Source organism: Bombina bombina, chromosome 1 (assembly GCF_027579735.1).
Source record: "Bombina bombina isolate aBomBom1 chromosome 1, aBomBom1.pri, whole genome shotgun sequence".
In the NCBI taxonomy this organism is placed as follows: domain Eukaryota; kingdom Metazoa; phylum Chordata; class Amphibia; order Anura; family Bombinatoridae; genus Bombina; species Bombina bombina.
This window is the reverse complement of record NC_069499.1, coordinates 183,784,837-183,808,725: the sequence shown is the minus strand read 5'-3', so window position 1 is coordinate 183,808,725 and position 23,889 is coordinate 183,784,837. Positions and strand designations below refer to the sequence as shown.

General features: G+C 40.8%; 1 protein-coding gene across 1 annotated transcript in view; it reads left to right on the top strand.

The window, feature by feature from the left end:
* The window catches only part of PCNX1 (pecanex 1), a gene marked incomplete in the record, with an annotated part of 752,914 nt that overhangs the window by 25,534 nt on the left and 703,491 nt on the right, over positions 1-23,889 (top strand). The window contains 2 exon segments of the mRNA XM_053711389.1: positions 3,130-3,338; positions 14,305-14,410. Of these exon segments, the coding sequence (XP_053567364.1) occupies positions 3,130-3,338; positions 14,305-14,410 (315 nt within the window).

Sequence of the window (23,889 nt, the reverse complement as noted above, 5' to 3'; positions counted from 1 at the left end):
TGGGAAGCGGATTTTCTGAGTCCTCAGACATTCCATCCGGGGGAGTGGGAACTCCATCCGGAGATCTTTGCCCAAATAACTCAATTATGGGGCATTCCAGACATGGATCTGATGGCGTCTCGTCAGAACTTCAAGGTTCCTTGCTATGGGTCCAGATCCAGGGATCCCAAGGCGACTCTAGTAGATGCACTAGTAGCACCTTGGACCTTCAACCTAGCTTATGTATTTCCACAGTTTCCTCTCATTCCCAGGCTGGTAGCCAGGATCAATCAGGAGAGGGCCTCGGTGATCTTGATAGCTCCTGCGTGGCCACGCAGGACTTGGTATGCAGACCTGGTGAATATGTCATCGGCTCCACCATGGAAGCTACCTTTGAGACAGGACCTTCTTGTTCAAGGTCCATTCGATCATCCAAATCTGGTCTCCCTCCAGCTGACGGCTTGGAGATTGAACGCTTGATTCTATCGAAGCGTGGGTTTTCAGATTCTGTGATACTCTGGTTCAGGCCAGAAAACCGGTAACTAGAAAGATTTACCATAAAATATGGAAAAGATATATATCTGTTGGTGTGAATCCAAAGGATTCCCATGGAATAAGATAAAAATTCCTAAGATTCTCTCCTTTCTACAAGAAGGTTTGGAGAAAGGATTATCTGCAAGTTCTCTAAAGGGACAGATCTCTGCTTTATCTGTCTTACTACACAAAAGACTGGCAGCTGTGCCAGATGTTCAAGCATTTGTTCAGGCTCTGGTTAGGATCAAGCCTGTTTACAGACCTTTGACTCCTCCCTGGAGTCTAAATCTAGTTCTTTCAGTTCTTCAAGGGGTTCCGTTTGAACCTTTACATTCCATAGATATTAAGTTACTATCTTGGAAAGTTTTGTTTTTGGTTGCAATTTCTTCTGCTAGAAGAGTTACAGAGTTATCTGCTCTGCAGTGTTCTCCGCCCTATCTGGTGTTCCATGCAGATAAGGTGGTTTTGCGTACTAAGCCTGGTTTTCTTCCTAAGGTTGTTTCTAACAAAAATATTAACCAGGTGATAGTTGTACCTTCTTTGTGTCCGAAACCAAGTTCAAAGAAGGAACGTTTGTTACACAATTTGGACGTAGTCCGTGCTCTAAAATTTAGAGGCTACAAAAGATTTCAGACAAACATCTTCCTTGTTTGTTGTTTGTTCTGGTAAAAGGAGAGGTCAAAAAGCGACTTCTACCTCTCTTTCCTTTTGGCTTAAAAGCATCATCCGATTGGCTTATGAGACTGCCGGACGGCAGCCTCCTGAAAGAATCACAGCTCACTCCACTAGGGCTGTTGCTTCCACATGGGCCTTCAAGAACGAGGCTTCTGTTGACCAGATATGTAAGGCAGCGACTTGGTCTTCATTGCACACTTTTGCCAAATTTTACAAATTTGATACTTTTTTGCTTCTTCGGAGGCTATTTTTGGGAGAAAAGTTTTGCAAGCTGTGGTGCCTTCCGTTTAGGTAACCTGATTTGCTCCCTCCCTTCATCCGTGTCCTAAAGCTTTGGTATTGGTTCCCACAAGTAAGGATGACGCCGTGGACCGGACACACCAATGTTGGAGAAAACCGAATTTATGCTTACCTGATAAATTACTTTCTCAAACGGTGTGTCTGGTCCACGGCCCGCCCTGGTTTTTTAATCAGGTCTGATGAATTATTTTCTCTAACTACAGTCACCACGGTATCATATGGTTTCTCCTATATATATTTCCTCCTGTCCGTCGGTCGAATGACTGGGGTGGGCGGAGCCTAGGAGGGATCATGTGACCAGCTTTGCTGGGACTCTTTGCCATTTCCTGTTGGGGAAGAGAATATCCCACAAGTAAGGATGACGCCGTGGACCGGACACACCGTTGGAGAAAGTAATTTATCAGGTAAGCATAAATTCTGTTTTCACAAATAATACCTTTTGCAGGTCAAGACAAGTAGATAGAGAACGATATGTAATATTGTTTCAAACTCTCACTAGCAGCCTATAATCGTTATCGATCAGGGTAACTAAATAAAGTCCCCTTGGGAAGAGGATCCTATAATCTGTTTTCAACTTGTGTAAAACAAATATCAAATGGGTGTGCAAATAACAAGACTCCGTCAAATGAATAAATTACTTAGTGCCGTGTTTCAGTGAAGCATATGAATGCAGTGCAAACCAAATGTCTGCTAATGGATTTGGTCCAAGCCAGAAAGCACAATTCACAATAAACAATAATTCAGTGTCTCCTAACAATACGATACACAAACTGAAATTTTTTAAAAATTTAAAAATTAAAAAATTACCAAATTAACAATAATGTCCCAAAAAACGTGATCAAAGAATAAAGTTCAATGTAAAAATAAGTGGTGTAAAAACAACGATGTGATGGAAAACAATTGCGGTGAAAGACCAGTTTAGTGATTAATCCTCAGCAAAGTGTTGGATTCAAAAATAAAAATAGAAGTAAAACAATTGAAGTGTCATCCTAAACCAAATTATGGATGAGTTTGTGCGGTGCTTGACAACCTTAAATTCCGACTGATCCATCATTTCTGATGTCAGAAATGGCTTGCGACGACCGGGGGAAGCTGGAGTGGCTGTCAGGTTTAAAAGGTAAGTATTTTTTCACAACATGAGTGAAATGTAAATTTTGATGAATTAAAGTGCCCCTGTTCTTGAATTTTTAAGAAACGGGCACTTTCGCATCAAAATTTACATTCACTTTAAGTCAAAATTAAACTTCTGATTCCATTAGAGCATGCATTTTTAAATAACTTTTTTTTTTTTTTTTTTTTTTTTTTTTTTTTTTTTTTTTATGAGGAACCAACTTAGGAAATCATGTGAGCTAGGGAGCCAAAGCACCTAGAATTTTACCAGAACTCTTGAATTATTCTGCATATACATATATTAAAAAAACCCCATTTACCTGCTCCTAATAAACTTGCTATAAATTTTGATATATATTTCTTAAGTTTTGTATAGCAATAAAATATATTTAGGTTATCTATATACATATATCTTGCTTTCTGTGTCTATTGAAGTAATGCGTTTTGTTTCTTGTATAGCCTTTTATGATTGCTTTATTATTATTTATTATTAATTATTATTTATTATTACATTTTTTATTTATTTTTTAGGCACTCTCCTCTTCTCTGGTGATTGTTGCAGTATACTGCCCTGTGGTAGCTGCTATTTTCATAGTATTGAAGTTGGTAAACTACCGTCTGCACAGAGCTCTGGATGAAGGAGAGATTGTGGAGAGAAGTGTCAGTGAGCTGACTGAGCGGGCAGCAAAGGCAGAACGTAGTGACAGCTCGGCTAGAAGAGAAGACAGTAATGGACCCGGGTAAGAGGAAATGATCATTGTAAGGGATAATCATGTGGCTTTTTGCACTGGGGTCATGTAAACTTATTATTTTTTTTTTTTTTAAGGTTGTTTTGTACAAATATCTTTTGAAATAAAGATTGCTTGAATTGTAAAATACAGTATCGTGCAAAAGTTAATTTATTTCACTAATGCAAATTAAAAGGTGAAACTAATGAGAGACTCATTACATGCAAAGCAAGATAGTTCAAGCTGTGATTTGTCATAATTGTGATGATTATGGCTTACAGCTCATGAAAACCCCAAATCCACAATCTCAGAAAATTAGAATATTGTGAAAAGGTGCAATATTCTAGGCTCAGTGTCCCACTCTAATCGGCTAATTAAGCCATAACACCTGCAAAGGGTTCCTGAGCCTTTAAATGGTCTCTCAGTCTGGTTCAGTAGGAATCACAATGGGAAAGACTGCTGACCTGACAGTTGTGCAGAAAACCTTAATTGACACCCTCCATAAGGAGGGAAAGCCTCAAAAGGTAATTGCAAAAGAAGTTGGATGTTCCCAAAGTGCTGTATCAAAGCACATTAATAGAAAGTTATGTGGAAGGGAAAAGTGTGGAAGAAAAAGGTGCACAAGCAGCAGGGATGACCGCAGCCTGGAGAGGATTGTCGGGAAAAGGCCATTCAGAAGTGTTGGGGACTTTAACAAGGAGTGGACTGAAGCTGGAGTCAGTGCATCAAGAGCCACCACACACAGACGGATCCTGGACATGGGCTTCAAATGTCGTATTCCTCTTGTCAAGCCACTCCCAAACAACGTCAGAAGCGTCTTACCTGGGCTAAAGAAAAACAGACCTGGTCTGTTGCTCAGTGGTCCAAAGTCCTCTTTTCTGATGAGGGCAAATTTTGCATCTCATTTGGAAACCAAGGACCCAGGGTATGGAGGAAGAATGGAGAGGCACACACACTGCAAGATGCTTGAGGTCCAGTGTGAAGTTTCCACAGTCTGTGTTGATTTGGGGAGCCATGTCATCTGCTGGTGTTGGTCCACTGTGCTTCATTAAGTGCAGGGTCAACGCAGACTAGCTCTATGGGGATGCTGACTTCATTTTCCAGCAGGACTTGGCACCTTCCCACACTGCCAAAAGCACCAAAACCTGGTTCAATGACCGTGGGATTACTGGGCTTGATTGGCCAGCAAACTCGCCTGACCTGAACCCCATAGAGAATCTATGGGGCATTGCCAAGAGAAAGATGAGACATGAGACCGAACAATGCAGAACAGCTGAAGGCTGCTATTGAAGCATCCTGGTCTTCCATAACGCCTCAGCAGTGCCACACCGCATTGAGGCAGTAATTGCTGCAAAAGGGGCCCAAACCAAGTACTGAGTACATACAGTATGCATGCTTATACTTTTCAGAGGTCCGATATTGTTCTGTGTACAATCCTTGTTTTATTGATAGCATGTAATATTCTAATTTTCTGAGATTGTGGAATTGGGGTTTTCATGAGCTGTAAGCCATAATCACAATTATCACAAATCACAGATTGAACTATCTTGCTTTGCATTTAATAAGTCTATCTTGTATATTAGTTTCACCTTTAAGTTGCATTAGTGAAATAAATTAACTTTTGCACGATATTCAAATTTTTCGAGTTTCACCTGTAGGTTAACTCAAAAAAGGTCCTTTAAAATAACTTCTTAATAGTCAAAATGACATTCTCTAATGAATTAGATCATGTAATATTAAGTTTGTCAACCCTCCACTTTTGTGTATTAGAATAGCAACGTTTTCCACTTGGGACAGTAGTACAGTATTGATGGTCTTAAAATTATATGCTCTGGGGGAGGAGCCAACTTTGAGGCTGAGCGGTCGCACATTGCAGTAGCTCCAACTATTATCTACATAAAAGCTTAATTTGGCGACCGCTCAGACCTCTAACACTATAATTATACTTCTGTGAACCTACAAGCTAACGTGCTTTAGGCGTTTGGTGGCTGCGGTGGAAGCTCGCTTTGAGATCATAACTATACCGCTCTATCTACTCTACTGATCAGTGATCGTTGGATCAGCCATGTTTTTCTCAATGAAAAGACTAGAGTAAGAAGAGTAATCAACTATTTGCTGCCTCAACGAATATAGGGACTGTAACCCCAGAAGAACCTTAACATGGATATTGCAGCTTATTTCATTGCGGAGATGGGTAACATCCTTGATGTGTACCAGGCTGCATTTGATCGTTCGCTAAACATGGTGTCGCAACCTGCTGACGCAGTATATTACTTTAATAGCCCAGGCGAGGAGATCGAGAAGCATGGAGAAGAGGGCTTCGCTACTCAGTCTGCCACGCACGGAGCAAAAGAAGAAACAAACCCTACTATTGAAATAGAATCCCTCAGCATCCAAATAACGGTAGCCAAGGGTTATCCTCGGCTGGTGGCGGAGTCACTACTGCAGGGACCACAACTACCACCATCCCGTGACCTGCAAGGGCCTTCTTGAATGTGTTCGCTGTGATGAGTCTTCCCATAAGAAGTACCTTCCCACATTATCATGCTGCGGTCGAACATGAAGGACTTTATATACCTGACAATGCGGTACCAACTACAAGGCAACACGAAGAGGATTACACGTTTTCTGCAGGATTTTCAATGGGGGGGGGGGGGAGTCCGGCATCTACAACACTGCTTATTCTCTCACACCTCGCAGCATAAAAGCTCAGGCTTTGGATAAACTTAAGGTGTTGCTGTATAACTGAGTGACTACCCTGGCTGCGACTCCCATTGAAATATAACTGAGAACACAGTCTACTATAACTTGAGCTCCATATGTTTTATATTGCAGAAACAGGATTTCTTCTGTAAAGGTAAGACGAGTCCACGGATTCATCCTTTACTTGTCGGATATTATCCTTCCCTACAGGAAGTGGCAAAGAGCACTACAGCAGAGCTGTCTATATAGCTCCTTCCTTAGCTCCACCCCCAGTCATTCTCTTTGCCTACTCTAAGTACTAGGAAGGGTAAAGTGAAAGAGGTGATAAAATATTAGTTTTTAATTTCTTCAAGCTAGAGTTTATTTTAAATGGTACCGGTGTGTACTATTTACTCTCAGGCAGCAGATGGATGAAGACTGCTGCCTGGTGGCTGATGATCTTAGCATTTGTAACGAAGATCCATTGCTGTTCCCACAGAGGCTGAGGAGTACAGGAAACTTCAGTGTGAGGAACGGTTTCATGCTATGCAGCAATGAGGTATGTTCAGTCATATATTTTTCTGGAGAGACTGTGTATTTTAGAAAGGCTGACATTATACCCAGGAGGGTAAGGGTAAGCAGTAATCCTAGAGCTAAAAGAAGGGCATTACTTAGCTTGCGTATGGGGCCAGTTTTCTAATATGGTTGACGCTGAATCAAATGTTTGTGAGCAAACGTTTTTTTTGGTTGATGGGCAATTTTATTAGGACACACATGGCTTAATTTTCGGGTCTTAGGACTCACATGGCTAGTTATAACCGCTCTGGTGCGGTTCTTTAAGGCTCAGGAAACATCGAGTGAGATGGGCGGGGCCTATTTTCACGCCTCAGATGCACAGTTAGTTTTGTCAGTAAACAGCAAGCTCTAACATCTGAGGGCCCTGGTGGATGTTTTGGGCCAAATCAAAGCTTTTACCCCACACTTTGGATCCCTGAGGGCAGGTAGGGCCACAGCAGGGCTGTGGCAAGGTGCTGAGAGTGTTTTTTTCCGGATCTGGGCTAATTTCGATCCGGTTTGGAAATTAAGGGGTTAATTGTTAAAATTTTCTGTGGTGCAATCTTAACTACCTATAGTGGGTCTACATACAAAATTTTGAAAAAATTGGTGCATGTTTAGACTGTTTTGCAGAATGTGTATACTTTTTTATCTTAAAGGCACAGTAACGTTTTTTAAGATTAATTTTTTTTTCACTAAATAAAGTGTTTTCATGCTTGTTTGTAGTCATTACTAGCCTGTTCAACATGTCTGACATTGAGGAAAGTCAATGTTTAATATGTTTAGAAGCCATTGTGGAACCTCCACTTAGAATGTGTCCCTCATGCATTGAAAGGTCAATAAATTGTAAAGAACATATTTTAGCTACTAAAAGTATGTCGCAGGATGATTCTCAGTCAGAAGGGAATCTGGTTATGCCATCTAATTCTCCCAAGTGTCACAACCATTAACGCCCGCACATGCGACGCCAAGTACTTCTAGTGCGTCTAATTCTTTCACCCTGCAAGATATGGCCGCAGTTATGAATACTACCCTCACAGAGGTTTTATCTAAGCTGCCTGGGTTGCAGGGGAAGCGCAGTAGGTCTGGTGTGAGAACAAATGCTGAGCCCTCAGACGCTTTATTAGCCATATCCGATGTACCCTCACAATGTTCTGAAGTGAGGGATTTGCTGGCTGAGGGAGAGATTTCTGATTCAGGAAATATGTTCCCTCGGACAGATTCAGATATGACGGCTTTTTAAATTTAAACTAGAACACCTCCGCTTATTGCTCAGGGAGGTTTTAGCGACTCGGGATGATTGTGACCCTATTGTAGTTCCAGAGAAATTGTGTAAAATGGACAGATTCCTAAAGGTTCCTGCCTACACTGATGTTTTTCCAGTCCCTAAGAAGATTTTGGAAATTGTTACTAAGGAGTGGGATAGACCAAGTATTCCGTTCGCTCCCCCTCCTAATTTTAAGAAAATGTTTCCCATATCTGACGCAGTGCGGGACTCGTGGCAGACGGTCCCTAAGGTGGAGGGAGCTATTTCTACCCTGGCTAAGCATACAACTATACCTATCGTGGACAGTTGTGCTTTCAAAGATCCTATGGCTAAAAAATTAGCGGGTCTTCTGAAGAAAATATTTGTTCACCAAGGTTTTCTTCTCCAACCTATAGCGTGCATTGTTCCCGTAACTACTGCAGCGTCCTTTTGGTTCGAGGCTCTTCAGGTTGAGACCCCATTAGATGATATTCTGGATAGAATTAGGGCTCTCAAGCTTGCTAATTCTTTCATTAAAGATGCCGCTTTTCAATTGGCTAAATTAGCGGCTAAGAATTCAGGTTTTGCCATTTTAGCGCGTTATGGCTTAAGTCCTGGTCTGCTGATGTGTCATCAAAATCTAAGCTTTAAGCCATCCCTTTCAAGGGTAAGACCCTATTCGGGCCTGAACTGAAAGAGATCATTTCAGACATCACTGGAGGGAAAGGCCATGCCCTTCCTCAGGATAAGACGAATAAGATGAGGACCAAACAAAATAATTTTCGGTCCTTTCGGAACTTCAAAGGTGGTCCCTCTACCTCTTCCCCCGCCGCAAAGCAAGAGGGGAATTTTTCTCAATCCAAGTCAGTCTGGAGACCTAACCAGACTTGGAACTAGGGTAAACAGGCCAAGAAGCCCGCTGCTGCCACCAAGACCGCATGAAGGGGTAGCCCCCGATCCGGGACCAGATCTAGTAGGGGGCAGACTTTCTCTATTCGCTTGGGCAAGAGACGTTCAGGACTCCTGGGCTTTAGATATAGTAACCCAGGGGTATCTTTTAGATTTCAAAGATTCTCCCCCAAGGGGGAGATTCCATCTTTCTCAATTGTCTGTAAACCAGACAAAAAGAGAGGCGTTCTTACGCTGTGTAGAGGACCTATATACCATGGGAGTGATCTGCCCAGTTCCGAAAACAGAACAGGGGCAAGGGTTCTACTCCAATCTGTTTGTGGTTCCCAAAAAAGAGGGAACCTTCAGACCAATTTTGGATCTCAAGATCCTAAACAAATTCCTCAGTCCCATCCTTCAAGATGGAGACCATTCGGACTATTTTGCCAATGATCCAGGAGGGTCATTATATGACCACCGTGGATTTAAAGGATCCGTATCTACACATTCCTATCCACAAAGATCATCACCAGTTCCTCTGGTTCGCCTTTCTGGACAAGCATTACCAGTTTGTGGCTCTTCCCTTCGGGTTGGCCACAGCTCCCAGTATTTTCACAAAGGTGCTAGGGTCTCTTCCGGCGGTTCTAAGGCCGCGGGGCATAGCTGTGGCCCCTTATCTGGACGATATCTTAATCCAGGCGTCAACTTTCCAACTAGCCAAGTCTCACACTGACATCGTGGTGGCTTTTCTAAGATCTCACGGGTGGAAGGTGAACGTACAAAAGAGTTCACTTATCCCTCTCACAAGAGTTCCTTTCCTGGGAACTCTGATAGATTCGGTGGACATGAAAATTTTTCTGACGGAGGTCAGGAAATCAAATTTTATCCATCTGCCGAGCTCTTCATTACATTCCTCGCCCGTCAGTGGCTCATTGTATGGAGGTAATCGGCTTAAAGGGACACTGAACCCAAATTTTTTCTTTTGTAATTCAGAAAGAGCATGCAATTTTAAGCAACTTTCTAATTTACTCCTATTATCAATTTTTCTTCTTTCTCTTGCTATCATTATTTGAAAAAGAAGGCATCTAAGCTTTTTTTTGATTCTGTACTCTGGACAGCACTTTTTTATTGGTGGATGAATTTATCCACCAATCGGCAAGGACAACCCAGGTTGTTCACCAAAAATGGCCCGGGATCTAAACTTACATTCTTGCATTTCAAATAAAGATACCAAGAGAATGAAGAAAATTTGATAATAGGAGTAAATTAGAAAGCTGCTTAAAATTTCATGCTGAATCTGAATCACAAAAGAAATTTTTTTTGGGTACAGTGTCCCTTTAATGGTAGCGGCAATGGCCATAGTTTCGTTTGCTCGCTTGCATCTCAGACCACTGCAACTTTGCATGCTCATACGGTGGAATGGGGATTATGCAGATTTATCTTCTCAGATAAATCTGGACCGAGAGACCAGAGACTCTCTTCTTTGGTGGTTGTCACAGGATCATCTGTCCAAGGGAATGTGTTTCCGCAGGCCAGCGTGGGTCATAGTGACGACGGACGCCAGTCTATTAGGCTGGGGTGCAGTCTGGAATTCCCTGAAAGCACAGGGATTGTGGACTCAGGAGGAGGCTCTCCTTCTGATAAATATTCTAGAACAGAGCGATATTCAACGCGCTTCAGGCGTGGCCTCAGCTGGCGTCGGCCAGATTCATAAGTTTCAAGTCGAACAATATCACGACTGTAGCATATATCAATCAGGGGGGAACAAAGAGTTCTCTAGCGATGATAGAGGTTACCAAAATAATTCTATGGGTAGAGACTCACTCTTGCCATCTATCAGCAATCTATATCCCAGGAGTGGAGAACTGGGAAGCGGATTTTCTAAGTCGTCAGACTTTTCATCCAGGGGAGTGGGAACTCCATCCGGAGGTGTTTGCACAATTGATTCGACAATGGGGCACACCAGAATTGGATCTGATGGCGTCTCGTCAAAACGCCAAACTTCCTTGTTACGGGTCCAGGTCAAGGGATCCTCAGGCAGTACTGATAGCTGCTCTAGCAGTACCCTGGTCGTTTAACCTGGCTTATGTGTTTCCACCATTTCCTCTCCTTCCTCGTTTGATTGCCAGAATCAAACAGGAGAGCTTCGGTAATTTTGATGACACCTGCGTGGCCACGCAGGACTTGGTATGCAGACCTGGTGGACATGTCATCTCTTTCACCATGGACTCTGCCATTGAGACAGGACCTTCTGATTCAAGGTCCGTTCCAGCATCCAAAGCTAGTTTCTCTGCGGCTGACTGCTTGGAGATTGAACGCTTGATCTTATCCAAGCGGGGTTTCTCGGAGTCGGTCATAGATACCTTGCTTCAGGCTCGAAAGCCTGTCACCAGGAAAATTTATCATAAGATATGGCGCAGATATCTTTATTGGTGCCAATCCAAAGGCTACTCATGGAGTAAGATCAGGATTCCTAGGATTTTGTCCTTTCTCCATGAAGGATTGGAGTAGGGGGCTATCAGCTAGTTCCTTAAAGGGCCAGATATCTGCTTTATCAATTCTACTGCACAAACGTCTGGCAGATGTTCCAGACGTTCAGTCGTTCTGTCAGGCTTTAGTTAGAATCAAGCCTGTGTTTAAACCTGTTGCTCCGCCATGGCGTTTGAATTTAGTTCTTAAGGTTCTTCAAGGGGTTCCGTTTGAACCTATGCATTCCATAGATATTAAGCTTCTATGTTGGAAAGTTAGGTTTTTAGTTGCTATCTCTTTGGCTCGAAGAGTTTCAGAACTATCTGCTTTGCAATGCGACTCGCCTTATCTTGTTTTCCATGCTGATAAGGTGGTTTTGCGTCCCAAACCTGGATTCCTTCCTAAGGTTGTTTCTAATAAGAATATTAATCGCGAAATTGTTGTTCCTTCTCTGTGTCCTAATCCTTCCTCTAAGAAGGAGCGTCTATTGCACAACTTGGACGTGGTTCGTGCTTTAAAGTTTTACTTGCAAGCGACCAAAGATTTTCGTCAAACATCTTTGTTTGTTGTCTGTTCTGGGAAACGTAGAGGTCAAAAAGCTACGGCTACCTCTTTTGCCTTTTGGCTGAAAAGCATCATCCGTTTGGCATACGAGACTGCTGGACAGCAGCCTCCTGAAAGAATTACAGCTCACTCTACTAGAGCGGTGGCTTCCACATGGGCTTTTAAAAATGATGCTTCTGTTGAACAGATTTGTAAGGCTGCGACTTGGTCTTCGCTTCATACCTTTTCCAAAATTTACAAATTTGATACCTTTTGCTTCTTCGGAGGCTATTTTTGGGAGAAAAGTTCTTAAAGCAGTGGTGCCTTCTGTTTAACCATCTGTCTTGTCCCTCCCGTTCATCCATGTCCTGTAGCTTTGGTATTGTATCCCACAAGTAAAGGATGAATCCGTGGACTCGTCTTACCTTTATAGAAGAAAAGTAAATTTATGCTTACCTGATAAATTTATTTCTTCTATGGTACGACGAGTCCACGGCCCGCCCTGTCATTTTAAGACAGATTATATTTTTTTGATTTAAACGGTCACCTCTGCACCTTGTAGTTTCTCCTTTTTCTTCCTGTACCTTCGGTCGAATGACTGGGGGGTGGAGCTAATGGAGGAGCTATATAGACAGCTCTGCTGTGGTGCTCTTTGCCACTTCCTGTAGGGAAGAATAATATCCCACATGTAAAGGATGAATCCGTGGACTCGTCTTACCATAGAAGAAATAAATTTATCAGGTAAGCATAAATTTAGTTTTTATGACGGTGACTGATGCTATACCTTTTTCATGCAAGCGTTTGTTGTATTTTTCATAATGTTTTTTAGAGGGGCAAACCGGTTGCTATATTTTATATCCATATCCTTTCTCTCATACAGAGTTCCTATATGTGGTATACCTGAGTTGTCAACCCCTGGTTACGTATGAGCACACATATGTTGAATCCCACGCTGCTGATATATGCCACATTACTTCCCATTTCCTAAATATGCGCTACAACCAGTTAATGTTTGCACTGATTTTTTTTGGCAGCAATGGAGCTATGGACCTCTAGTTTTTCATGTATATACTTATATAGACTCCCCATATGTGACAATGGCTTTTGATGCTCCAGTTAGCGACAAAATGGTTTATATCAGCATAGGGCAGTTTGTGAGCCTGTATATAAACAATTTAATGATCCTATATGTCACAAGCAGCTCTTATAGACAGGTATTGGGTCTATTATATTTTGGCTGCATGAGTTAACCTGAAGTAATTTAATCTATGCTGCAACTGGTGTGTATGTTTACTCTGGAGTGTCTCCATTCCTTGTGATGAGAGAGAGCTATTAACATATAATTAACATATAATTAAGCCTTTGCATTACACTGTTTTTGTTTTGTTCAACATTGATCTTACTAATAATTGTGCTATATGGGGGTCGGCCTGCCTGCGGCTGGGGCAGCAAGATCCCCTCTTGCATGATTTTTGTGGCGTGCGAGCTCTCATCTGTTGTTGGGACCTTTGAGACAGGTTACTGCGTATACACAACATAGACCCTCATCAGTGCTTCCTTTGTTGCCACTGATCTTATATCTGACAACATATGGCTTATATCAGATATATTCCATCTGTTATACCCAAATTTTCACCACCTCCTCCTCTTCCCCCCCCCCTCAATAATATTACTACCCCCCTTTCTAGGAGGGATAACTTTGAGGTTTCTCTTTCCTATACCGCACCATAGATATCTTACTATACCTATTCATCATACCATATCTATATTTAAATTTATGAATGGCGCCTTCATTATTGATTCCACTTGAATTATTACCTTCTAACTTATTTATCACACTTTAAATTCTGTACCATATCTGCATGTGTTAACATAGTATTTAAACAAATGAATGGCGCCCTCAATATAAATTTCCCTTGACACACTAAATGATAACCTATTCAAGATTTTTTTCCACTTATTCATTTTCCTCCTCCAGAGTTTCTAGCAAGTACCAAGAGGTACAAGCCTCATCCCCAGCGTTCAATGAGGAAACATCATATATCTTAAGTTTTGTGTCTAGCTCATATAATAATGAAAAAAAAGAGGTTCCAGTCTTGTCTATAGTATTATCTGTGATATTAATTTTACCTATGAATATGGAAACAGTTTATTTGAAATGTATCATCTATGTTCGACTTGTGATATATTACTCTACATAAGCTGTATTGGTTTACGCACAACCTCAATAAAAATTAAAAAAATAAAAATAAATAAATAAATTATATGCTCTAACAAATTGGAGCATTTAAATTTTGCCATTTTAGATCTCAAACTTTCTCTTACCAACTGCCATCTGTTGCTTCCAGTGTTTGCCTTCTCCCTTTGCCTATCGTCTGTGCCACAGAGTCTCTTCCCTCTCCACCAATTTCTGTATTTCTCTTTCTATAATAAAAATATCAGAGGGTGAAATGTTTGCTTATAAAATACTGTTTTTATATACAAGGCTTATTTTCATAGCACTTTGGCTCCTGTATAATGGTTTAATTTTTCCCCACACTGTATAGATTACTACAAAACATTACATTCTTAAATAATTTTTTTTTTCTGTGACAGTGATCCAGGTGGTGGGATTGAGATGTCAGAATTTGTAAGAGAAGCTACTCCTCCTGTTGGGTGCAGTTCTCGTAATTCTTATTCTGGATTGGACCCAAGCAATCAGGTAAGTCAAAACATACATTATTTATGACGATCTAAATTTTCCTCCACCAATCCACTTCCTCCTTCCTTCATAATAAAAAATAGTATACATGGGATGTTTGTATGTATGTTTTATTAAGATATATCTAGGTTTTGCTATTCAAGTTCACAGGTGCTCAAACTGACACTTGCTTCAGGCACTGCTGATAATGCGGACAGATGGCATTGCAAACATCACAAATTTCATTTTATATTTTGGTGCATTCTCCTTCAATTGCTGTTCTCAACTCATTGGTTGTTTTGTGCTATAAACCTTCTTTGCTTGTGTGGTTTTTTTTTTGTTTAATGGGAAAATGTCAGAGAGGTCTGAACGTGGGGAGAAATACAATGCTACCTCTTGACCCAATCCACCTGTTCGTCAAATATTTTGTCAAGATAGGCCCTCACATCACAATGGTAATGAGGAGGTGCTCCACCATGCTAGAAGTAAAACTCCTCTTCAAATTGCTCTAAAATTCATGGTTTGACAGATTATTGCAACAAGTTCAGATAAACGGGACCAGTGACTGTTTTTAATAAAGAATGGCTCAATTTACGCTCAACTCTGATAATCCACACCACACACCAGTAACCCCTGGTAAGTTTACGTGGTGGTTCAACTGTAACGTGGGTTCTGAGGTGCCTAGTAGGGGCAATTTTTTGCAATAAACCCCTTCATGCCTGGAGCAAATGTTTAACTGTTACAATGTGAATATTTGCTTGAAAAAGAAAGTGAATCACGCGATCGTTGATGTGATTTTTAAAGCCAGGATTGGATCATTAGCGACTGCCTACGCTGCTAGACACGCCCGCCAGTCTGATTCCTGCTTTCATTAGAGGAGGCTATAGGATGGCATGGAGCATCCTAAAGGTGTGAAGTGGTTAACTGAGCCATTTAACTTAAATGTGGCCTCATTGCTCCAGACAATCCGCTGCACCATTTTGCAAGGTACCATTCACAAAATTAAAATAACTCCCCAGTCAGGATCATCTTCATGTGGACTAATGTCAGATTAACTCCTTAACGACCAGCGCCTTACTCTGTACAACGTTGGTCGTTAAGCCCTTAAGGCTTAACACTGCAGTCCTGGGCTTTTCTCTGCCGCGATCTCGCAAAAAAGCGATTGCGCCATTTCCGCATGCACCACGAGTGGGGCACTGCTGAAATAGAGTTGCCGAGTTACTGAGCATCGGGTAGGAAGGGTGATGCCGATTTTTGGTGGCGTGGGAGGGTTAGGAGGGGGTGGGAGCAGGTTGGACAGCTACACTACAGAAAATATCTCCTGAGAGCGGCAGGGAGGGGTGCTCCTATAGATGAGGAGGGACATCGATGGAGGAAGGGGTACACTGCAGGAATTTTTTTTATTTCCAGGCTGTCTGCCAGTACTTTAAATGGGGATGACCAGTGGGGGGGGGGGGGGGGGGGAAAGAGATCTGTTTGAGAGGTCTCAGGTGGGAGGCTAATCTCTACAATAAAGCTAAATTATCCTTTTTAAGATTCCTGATTAACCACTTTACTGCTGGGAATAATAGAAGTGTGGTGTGCAGCTGCAATTAGCAGCATTCTAATTACCAAAAAGCAATGGCGCTCTACAAATAACCGATAATAATAATATATGTCTGCTAATTCTGAACAAAGGGGATCCCAGAGAAGCGTTTATAACCATTTGTGCCATGATTGCACAAGTATATAAATAATTACAGTGAGAAAAACAAAGCTTGTGAAAGACTTAAAGATTTTTTTATTTGATTGCATTTGGTGGTGAAATGGTGACATGAAATATACCAAAATGGGCCTAGATCAATACTTTGGGTTGTCTACTAAAAAAAATAATTGTTTTGATAGGTAAATAAAAAAACAATTAACTAGGCTCTATTTCTGTTTAAATGTAGTAAAAGCAAAAATGCTAAAAATACTCATTTTCTTTCATGTAATTAGCAAGAGTCCATGAGCTAGTGACGTATGGGATATACATTCCTACCAGGAGGGGCAAAGTTTCCCAAACCTCAAAATGCCTATAAATACACCCCTCACCACACCCACAATTCAGTTTTACAAACTTTGCCTCCGATGGAGGTGGTGAAGTAAGTTTGTGCTAGATTCTACGTTGATATGCGCTCCGCAGCAAGTTGGAGCCCGGTTTTCCTCTCAGCATGCAGTGAAGAGAGTATTGCCTATTTGAATGCAGTGATCTCCTTCTACGGGGTCTATTTCATAGGTTCTCTGTTATCGGTCGTAGAGATTAATCTCTTACCTCCCTTTTCAGATCGACGATATACTCTTATATATACCATTACCTCTGCTGATTCTCGTTTCAGTACTGGTTTGGCTTTCTACAAACATGTAGATGAGTGTCCTGGGGTAAGTAAATCTTATTTTCTGTGACACTCTAAGCTATGGTTGGGCACTTTGTTATAAAGTTCTAAATATATGTATTCAAACATTTATTTGCCTTGACTCAGAATGTTCAACTTTCCTTATTTTTCAGACAGTCAGTTTCATATTTGGGATAATGCATTTGAATTAATCATTTTTTTCTTACCTTCAAAAATTTGACTCTTTTTTTCCCTGTGGGCTGTTAGGCTCGCGGGGGCTGAAAATGCTTCATTTTATTGCGTCATTCTTGGCGCAGACTTTTTTTGGCGCAAAAATTCTTTTCCGTTTCCGGCGTCATACGTGTCGCCGGAAGTTGCGTCATTTTTTTGACGTTATTTTGCGCCAAAGATGTCGGCGTTCCGGATGTGGCGTCATTTTGGCGCCAAAAGCATTTAGGCGCCAAATAATGTGGGCGTCTGATTTGGCGCTAAAAAATATGGGCGTCGCTTTTATCTCCACATTATTTAAGTCTCATTTTTTATTGCTTCTGGTTGCTAGAAGCTTGTTCTTTGGCATTCTTTCCCATTCCTGAAACTGTCATTTAAGGAATTTGATAAATTTTGCTTTATATGTTGTTTTTTTCTCTTACATATTGCAAGATGTCTCACGTTGCATCTGAGTCAGAAGATACTACAGGAAAATCGCTGTCTAGTGCTGGATCTACCAAAGCTAAGTGTATCTGCTGTAAACTTTTGGTAGCTATTCCTCCGGCTGTTGTTTGTATTGATTGTCATGACAAACTTGTTAAAGCAGATAATATTTCCTTTAGTAATGTACCATTGCCTGTTGCAGTTCCCTCAACATCTAAGGTGCAGAATGTTCCTGATAACATAAGAGATTTTGTTTCTGAATCCATAAAGAAGGCTATGTCTGTTATTTCTCCTTCTAGTAAACATAAAAAATCTTTTAAAACTTCTCTCCCTACAGATGAATTTTTAAATGAACATCATCATTCTGATGACTCTTCTGGTTCAGAGGATTCTGTCTCAGAGGTTGATGCTGATAAATCTTCATATTTATTTAAAATGGAATTTATTCGTTCTTTACTTAAAGAAGTACTAATTGCTTTAGAAATAGAGGATTCTGGTCCTCTTGATACTAATTCTAAACGTTTGGATAAGGTATTTAATGCTCCTGTGGTTATTCCAGAAGTTTTTCCTGTTCCTAATGCTATTTCTGCAGTAATTTCCAAAGAATGGGATAAATTGGGTAATTCATTTACTCCTTCTAAACGTTTTAAGCAATTATATCCTGTGCCGTCTGACAGATTAGAATTTTGGGACAAAATCCCTAAAGTTGATGGGGCTATTTCTACCCTTGCTAAACGTACTACTATTCCTACGTCAGATGGTACTTCGTTTAAGGATCCTTTAGATAGGAAAATTGAATCCTTTCTAAGAAAAGCTTATCGGTGTTCAGGTAATCTTCTTAGACCTGCTATATCTTTGGCTGATGTTGCTGCAGCTTCAACTTTCTGGTTGGAAACTTTAGCGCAACAAGTAACACATCATGATTCTCATGATATTATTATTCTTCTTCAGCATGCTAATAATTTTATCTGTGATGCCATTTTTGATATTATCAGAGTTGATGTCAGGTTTATGTCTCTAGCTATTTTAGCTAGAAGAGCTTTATGGCTTAAAACTTGGAATGCTGATATGGCTTCTAAATCAACTCTACTTTCTATTTCTTTCCAGGGTAACAAATTATTTGGTTCTCAGTTGGATTCTATTATTTCAACTGTTACTGGTGGGAAAGGAACTTTTTTACCACAGGATAAAAAATCTAAAGGTAAAAACAGGGCTAATAATCGTTTTCGTTCCTTTCGTTTCAACAAAGAACAAAAGCCTGATCCTTCATCCTCAGGAGCAGTTTCAGTTTGGAAACCATCTCCAGTCTGGAATAAATCCAAGCCAGCTAGAAAGGCAAAGCCAGCTTCTAAGTCCACATGAAGGTGCGGCCCTCATTCCAGCTCAGCTGGTAGGGGGCAGGTTACGTTTTTTCAAGGAAATTTGGATCAATTCTGTTCACAATCTTTGGATTCAGAACATTGTTTCAGAAGGGTACAGAATTGGTTTCAAGATGAGACCTCCTGCAAAGAGATTTTTTCTTTCCCTTGTCCCAGTAAATCCAGTAAAAGCTCAAGCATTTCTGAATTGTGTTTCAGATCTAGAGTTGACTGGAGTAATTATGCCAGTTCCAGTTCCGGAACAGGGGATGGGGTTTTATTCAAATCTCTTCATTGTACCAAAGAAGGAGAATTCCTTCAGACCAGTTCTGGATCTAAAAATATTGAATCGTTATGTAAGGATACCAACGTTCAAAATGGTAACTGTAAGGACTATCTTGCCTTTTGTTCAGCAAGGGAATTATATGTCCACAATAGATTTACAGGATGCATATCTGCATATTCCGATTCATCCAGATCATTATCAGTTCCTGAGATTCTCTTTTCTGGACAAGCATTACCAGTTTGTGGCTCTGCCGTTTGGCCTAGCTACAGCTCCAAGAATTTTTACAAAGGTTCTCGGTGCCCTTCTGTCTGTAATCAGAGAACAGGGTATTGTGGTATTTCCTTATTTGGACGATATCTTGGTACTTGCTCAGTCTTTACATTTAGCAGAATCTCATACGAATCGACTTGTGTTGTTTCTTCAAGATCATGGTTGGAGGATCAATTTACCAAAAAGTTCTTTGATTCCTCAGACAAGGGTAACCTTTCTGGGTTTCCAGATGGATTCAGTGTCCATGACTCTGTCTTTAACAGACAAGAGACGTCTAAAATTAATTACAGCTTGTTGAAACCTTCAGTCACAATCATTCCCTTCGGTAGCCTTATGCATGGAAATTCTAGGTCTTATGACTGCTGCATCGGACGCGATCCCCTTTGCTCGTTTTCACATGCGACCTCTTCAGCTCTGTATGCTGAATCAATGGTGCAAGGATTACACAAAGATATCTCAATTAATATCTTTAAAACCGATTGTTCGACACTCTCTAACGTGGTGGACAGATCACCATCGTTTAATTCAGGGGGCTTCTTTTGTGCTTCCGACCTGGACTGTAATTTCAACAGATGCAAGTCTCACAGGTTGGGGAGCTGTGTGGGGATCTCTGACGGCACAAGGAGTTTGGGAATCTCAGGAGGTGAGATTACCGATGAATATTTTGGAACTCCGTGCAATTTTCAGAGCTCTTCAGTTTTGGCCTCTTCTGAAGAGAGAATCGTTCATTTGTTTTCAGACAGACAATGTCACAACTGTGGCATACATCAATCATCAAGGAGGGACTCACAGTCCTCTGGCTATGAAAGAAGTATCTCGAATTTTGGTTTGGGCGGAATCCAGCTCCTGTCTAATCTCTGCGGTTCATATCCCAGGTATAGACAATTGGGAAGCGGATTATCTCAGTCGCCAAACGTTGCATCCGGGCGAATGGTCTCTTCACCCAGAGGTATTTCTTCAGATTGTTCAAATGTGGGAACTTCCAGAAATAGATCTGATGGCGTCTCATCTAAACAAGAAACTTCCCAGGTATCTGTCCAGATCCTGGGATCCTCAGGCGGAGGCAGTGGATGCATTATCACTTCCTTGGAAGTATCATCCTGCCTATATCTTTCCGCCTCTAGTTCTTCTTCCAAGAGTAATCTCCAAGATTCTGAAGGAATGCTCGTTTGTTCTGCTGGTAGCTCCGGCATGGTCTCACAGGTTTTGGTATGCGGATCTTGTCCGGATGGCCTCTTGCCAACCGTGGACTCTTCCGTTAAGACCAGACCTTCTGTCTCAAGGTCCTTTTTTCCATCAGGATCTGAAATCCTTAAATTTAAAGGTATGGAGATTGAACGCTTGATTCTTGGTCACAGAGGTTTCTCTGACTCTGATTAATACTATGTTACAGGCTCGTAAATCTGTATCTAGAGAGATATATTATAGAGTCTTGAAGACTTATATTTCTTGGTGTCTTTCTCATCATTTTTCTTGGCATTCTTTTAGAATACCGAGAATATTACAGTTTCTTCAGGATGGTTTAGATAGGGGTTTGTCTGCAAGTTCCTTGAAAGGACAAATCTCTGCTCTTTCTGTTCTTTTTCACAGAAAGATTGCTATTCTTCTTGATATTCATTGTTTTGTACAAGCTTTGGTTCGTATAAAGCCTGTCATTAAGTCAATTTCTCCTCCTTGGAGTTTGAATTTGGTTCTGGGGGCTCTTCAAGCTCCTCCATTTGAACCTATGCATTCATTGGACATTAAATTACTTTCTTGGAAAGTTTTGTTCCTTTTGGCCATCTCTTCTGCCAGAAGAGTTTCTGAATTATCTGCTCTTTCTTGTGAGTCTCCTTTTCTGATTTTTCATCAGGATAAGGCGGTGTTGCGAACTTCTTTTGAATTTTTACCTAAAGTTGTGAATTCCAACAACATTAGTAGAGAAATTGTGGTTCCTTCATTATGTCCTAATCCTAAGAATTCTAAGGAGAAATCGTTGCATTCTTTGTTAGAGCTTTGAAATATTATGTTGAAGCTACTAAATCTTTCCGAAAGATTTCTAGTCTATTTGTTATCTTTTCCGGTTCTAGAAAAGGCCAGAAAGCTTCTGCCATTTCTTTGGCATCTTGGTTAAAATCTTTGATTCATCATGCTTATGTCGAGTCGGGTAAAACTCCGCCTCAAAGGATTACAGCTCATTCTACTAGGTCAGTTTCTACTTCCTGGGCGTTTAGGAATGAAGCTTCAGTTGATCAGATTTGCAAAGCAGCCACTTGGTCTTCTTTGCATACTTTTACTAAATTCTACCATTTTGATGTGTTTTCTTCTTCTGAAGCAGTTTTTGGTAGAAAAGTACTTCAGGCAGCTGTTTCAGTTTGATTCTTCTGCATATAATTTCAGTTTTTTTCATTATAAGATTTAAACTTTATTTTGGGTGTTGATTTTTTTCAGCGGAATTGGCTGTCTTTATTTTATCCCTCCCTCTCTAGTGACTCTTGCATGGAAGATCCACATCTTGGGTATTTATTATCCCATACGTCACTAGCTCATGGACTCTTGCTAATTACATGAAAGAAAACATAATTTATGTAAGAACTTACCTGATAAATTAATTTCTTTCATATTAGCAAGAGTCCATGAGGCCCGCCCTTTTTTTGTGGTGGTTATGATTTTGTATAAAGCACAATTATTCCAATTTTATATGCTTTCGCACTTTTTTATCACCCCACTTCTTGGCTATTCGTTAAACTGAATTGTGGGTGTGGTGAGGGGTGTATTTATAGGCATTTTGAGGTTTGGGAAACTTTGCCCCTCCTGGTAGGAATGTATATCCCATACGTCACTAGCTCATGGACTCTTGCTAATATGAAAGAAATGAATTTATCAGGTAAGTTCTTACATAAATTATGTTTTTTGAGGGGGAAGTCTTAGTCAGAAATGCCTAGTCCTTAAGTGTTTAAAACTATTCAAATGAGGGCTCTTCAAGATGCAAAGGATTTTTTTTTTTGGGGGGGGGGATTCCTGTCTTACGGCTGTTTGCCGAACAGATTTTCTTGGGGATCAGTTGAGAGTTTGCAACAGCTCTGCTTCTTGTGTGCGACTGGTTGACAACCAGTCTTCCAGAACACCCTTTTCTTCTGTTATGTGTGATCAGTCCACGGGTCATCATTACTTCTGGGATATAACTCCTCCCCAACAGGAAATGCAAGAGGATTCACCCAGCAGAGCTGCATATAGCTCCTCCCCTCTACGTCACTCCCAGTCATTCTCTTGCACCCAACGACTAGATAGGATGTGTGAGAGGACTATGGTGATTATACTTAGTTTTTATAACTTCAATCAAAAGTTTGTTATTTTACAATAGCACCGGAGCGTGTTATTGCCTCTCTGGCAGAGTTTGAAGAAGAATCTACCAGAGTTTTTACTATGATTTTAACCGGAGTAGTTAAGATCATATTGCTGTTTCTCGGCCATCTGAGGGAGGTAAAAGCTTCAGATCAGGGGACAGCGGGCAGATGAATCTGCATTGAGGTATGTAGCAGTTTTTATTTTCTGAATGGAATTGATGAGAAAATCCTGCCATACCGTTATAATGAATGTATGTATACTCTACACTTCAGTATTCTGGGGATGGTATTTCACTGGAATTACTCTGTTAAAAGTACATTAAACCTTTGAATAGGTATTTATTATGTTAAACGTTTTTGCTGGAATGTAGAATCGTTTACATTTTCTGAGGTACTGAGTGAATTAATGTTTGGGCATTATTTTTCCACTTGGCAGTTGCTTGTTTTAATTGTGACAGTTTCGTTTCTCTCTCACTGCTGTGTGTGAGGGGGAGGGGCCGTTTTTTGGCGCTCTTTGCTACGCATCAAAAATTTCCAGTCAGTTACTCTTGTATTTCCTGCATGATCCGGTTCATCTCTAACAGAACTCAGGGGTCTTCAAACTTCTTTGGAGGGAGGTAGATTCTCTCAGCAGAGCTGTGAGACTTATATATTGACTGTGATTAAAAACGTTGCTCTGTAATTTTTATGTTTCAAATTTAATTATTGTTACTTTACTAAGGGGAACAAACCTTTGCTAAAAGTTGTGTTGTTTTTAAGGATTGATGCTATAACTGTTTTTCAGTTCATTATTTCAACTGTCATTTAATCGTTTAGTGCTTCTTTGAGGCACAGTACGTTTTTGTTAAATAAGATTGTAACCAAGTTGCAAGTTTATTGCTAGTGTGTTAAACATGTCTGATTCAGAGGAAGATACCTGTGTCATTTGTTCCAATGCCAAGGTGGAGCCCAATAGAAATTTATGTACTAACTGTATTGATGCTACTTTAAATAAAAGCCAATCTGTACAAATTGAACAAATTTCACCAAACAGCGAGGGGAGAGTTATGCCGACTAACTCGCCTCACGTGTCAGTACCTGCATCTCCCGCCCGGGAGGTGCGTGATATTGTGGCGCCTAGTACATCTGGGCGGCCATTACAGATAACATTATAAGATATGGCTACTGTTATGACTGAAGTTTTGGCTAAATTACCAGAACTAAGAGGCAAGCGTGATCACTCTGGGGTGAGAACAGAGTGCGCTGATAATACTAG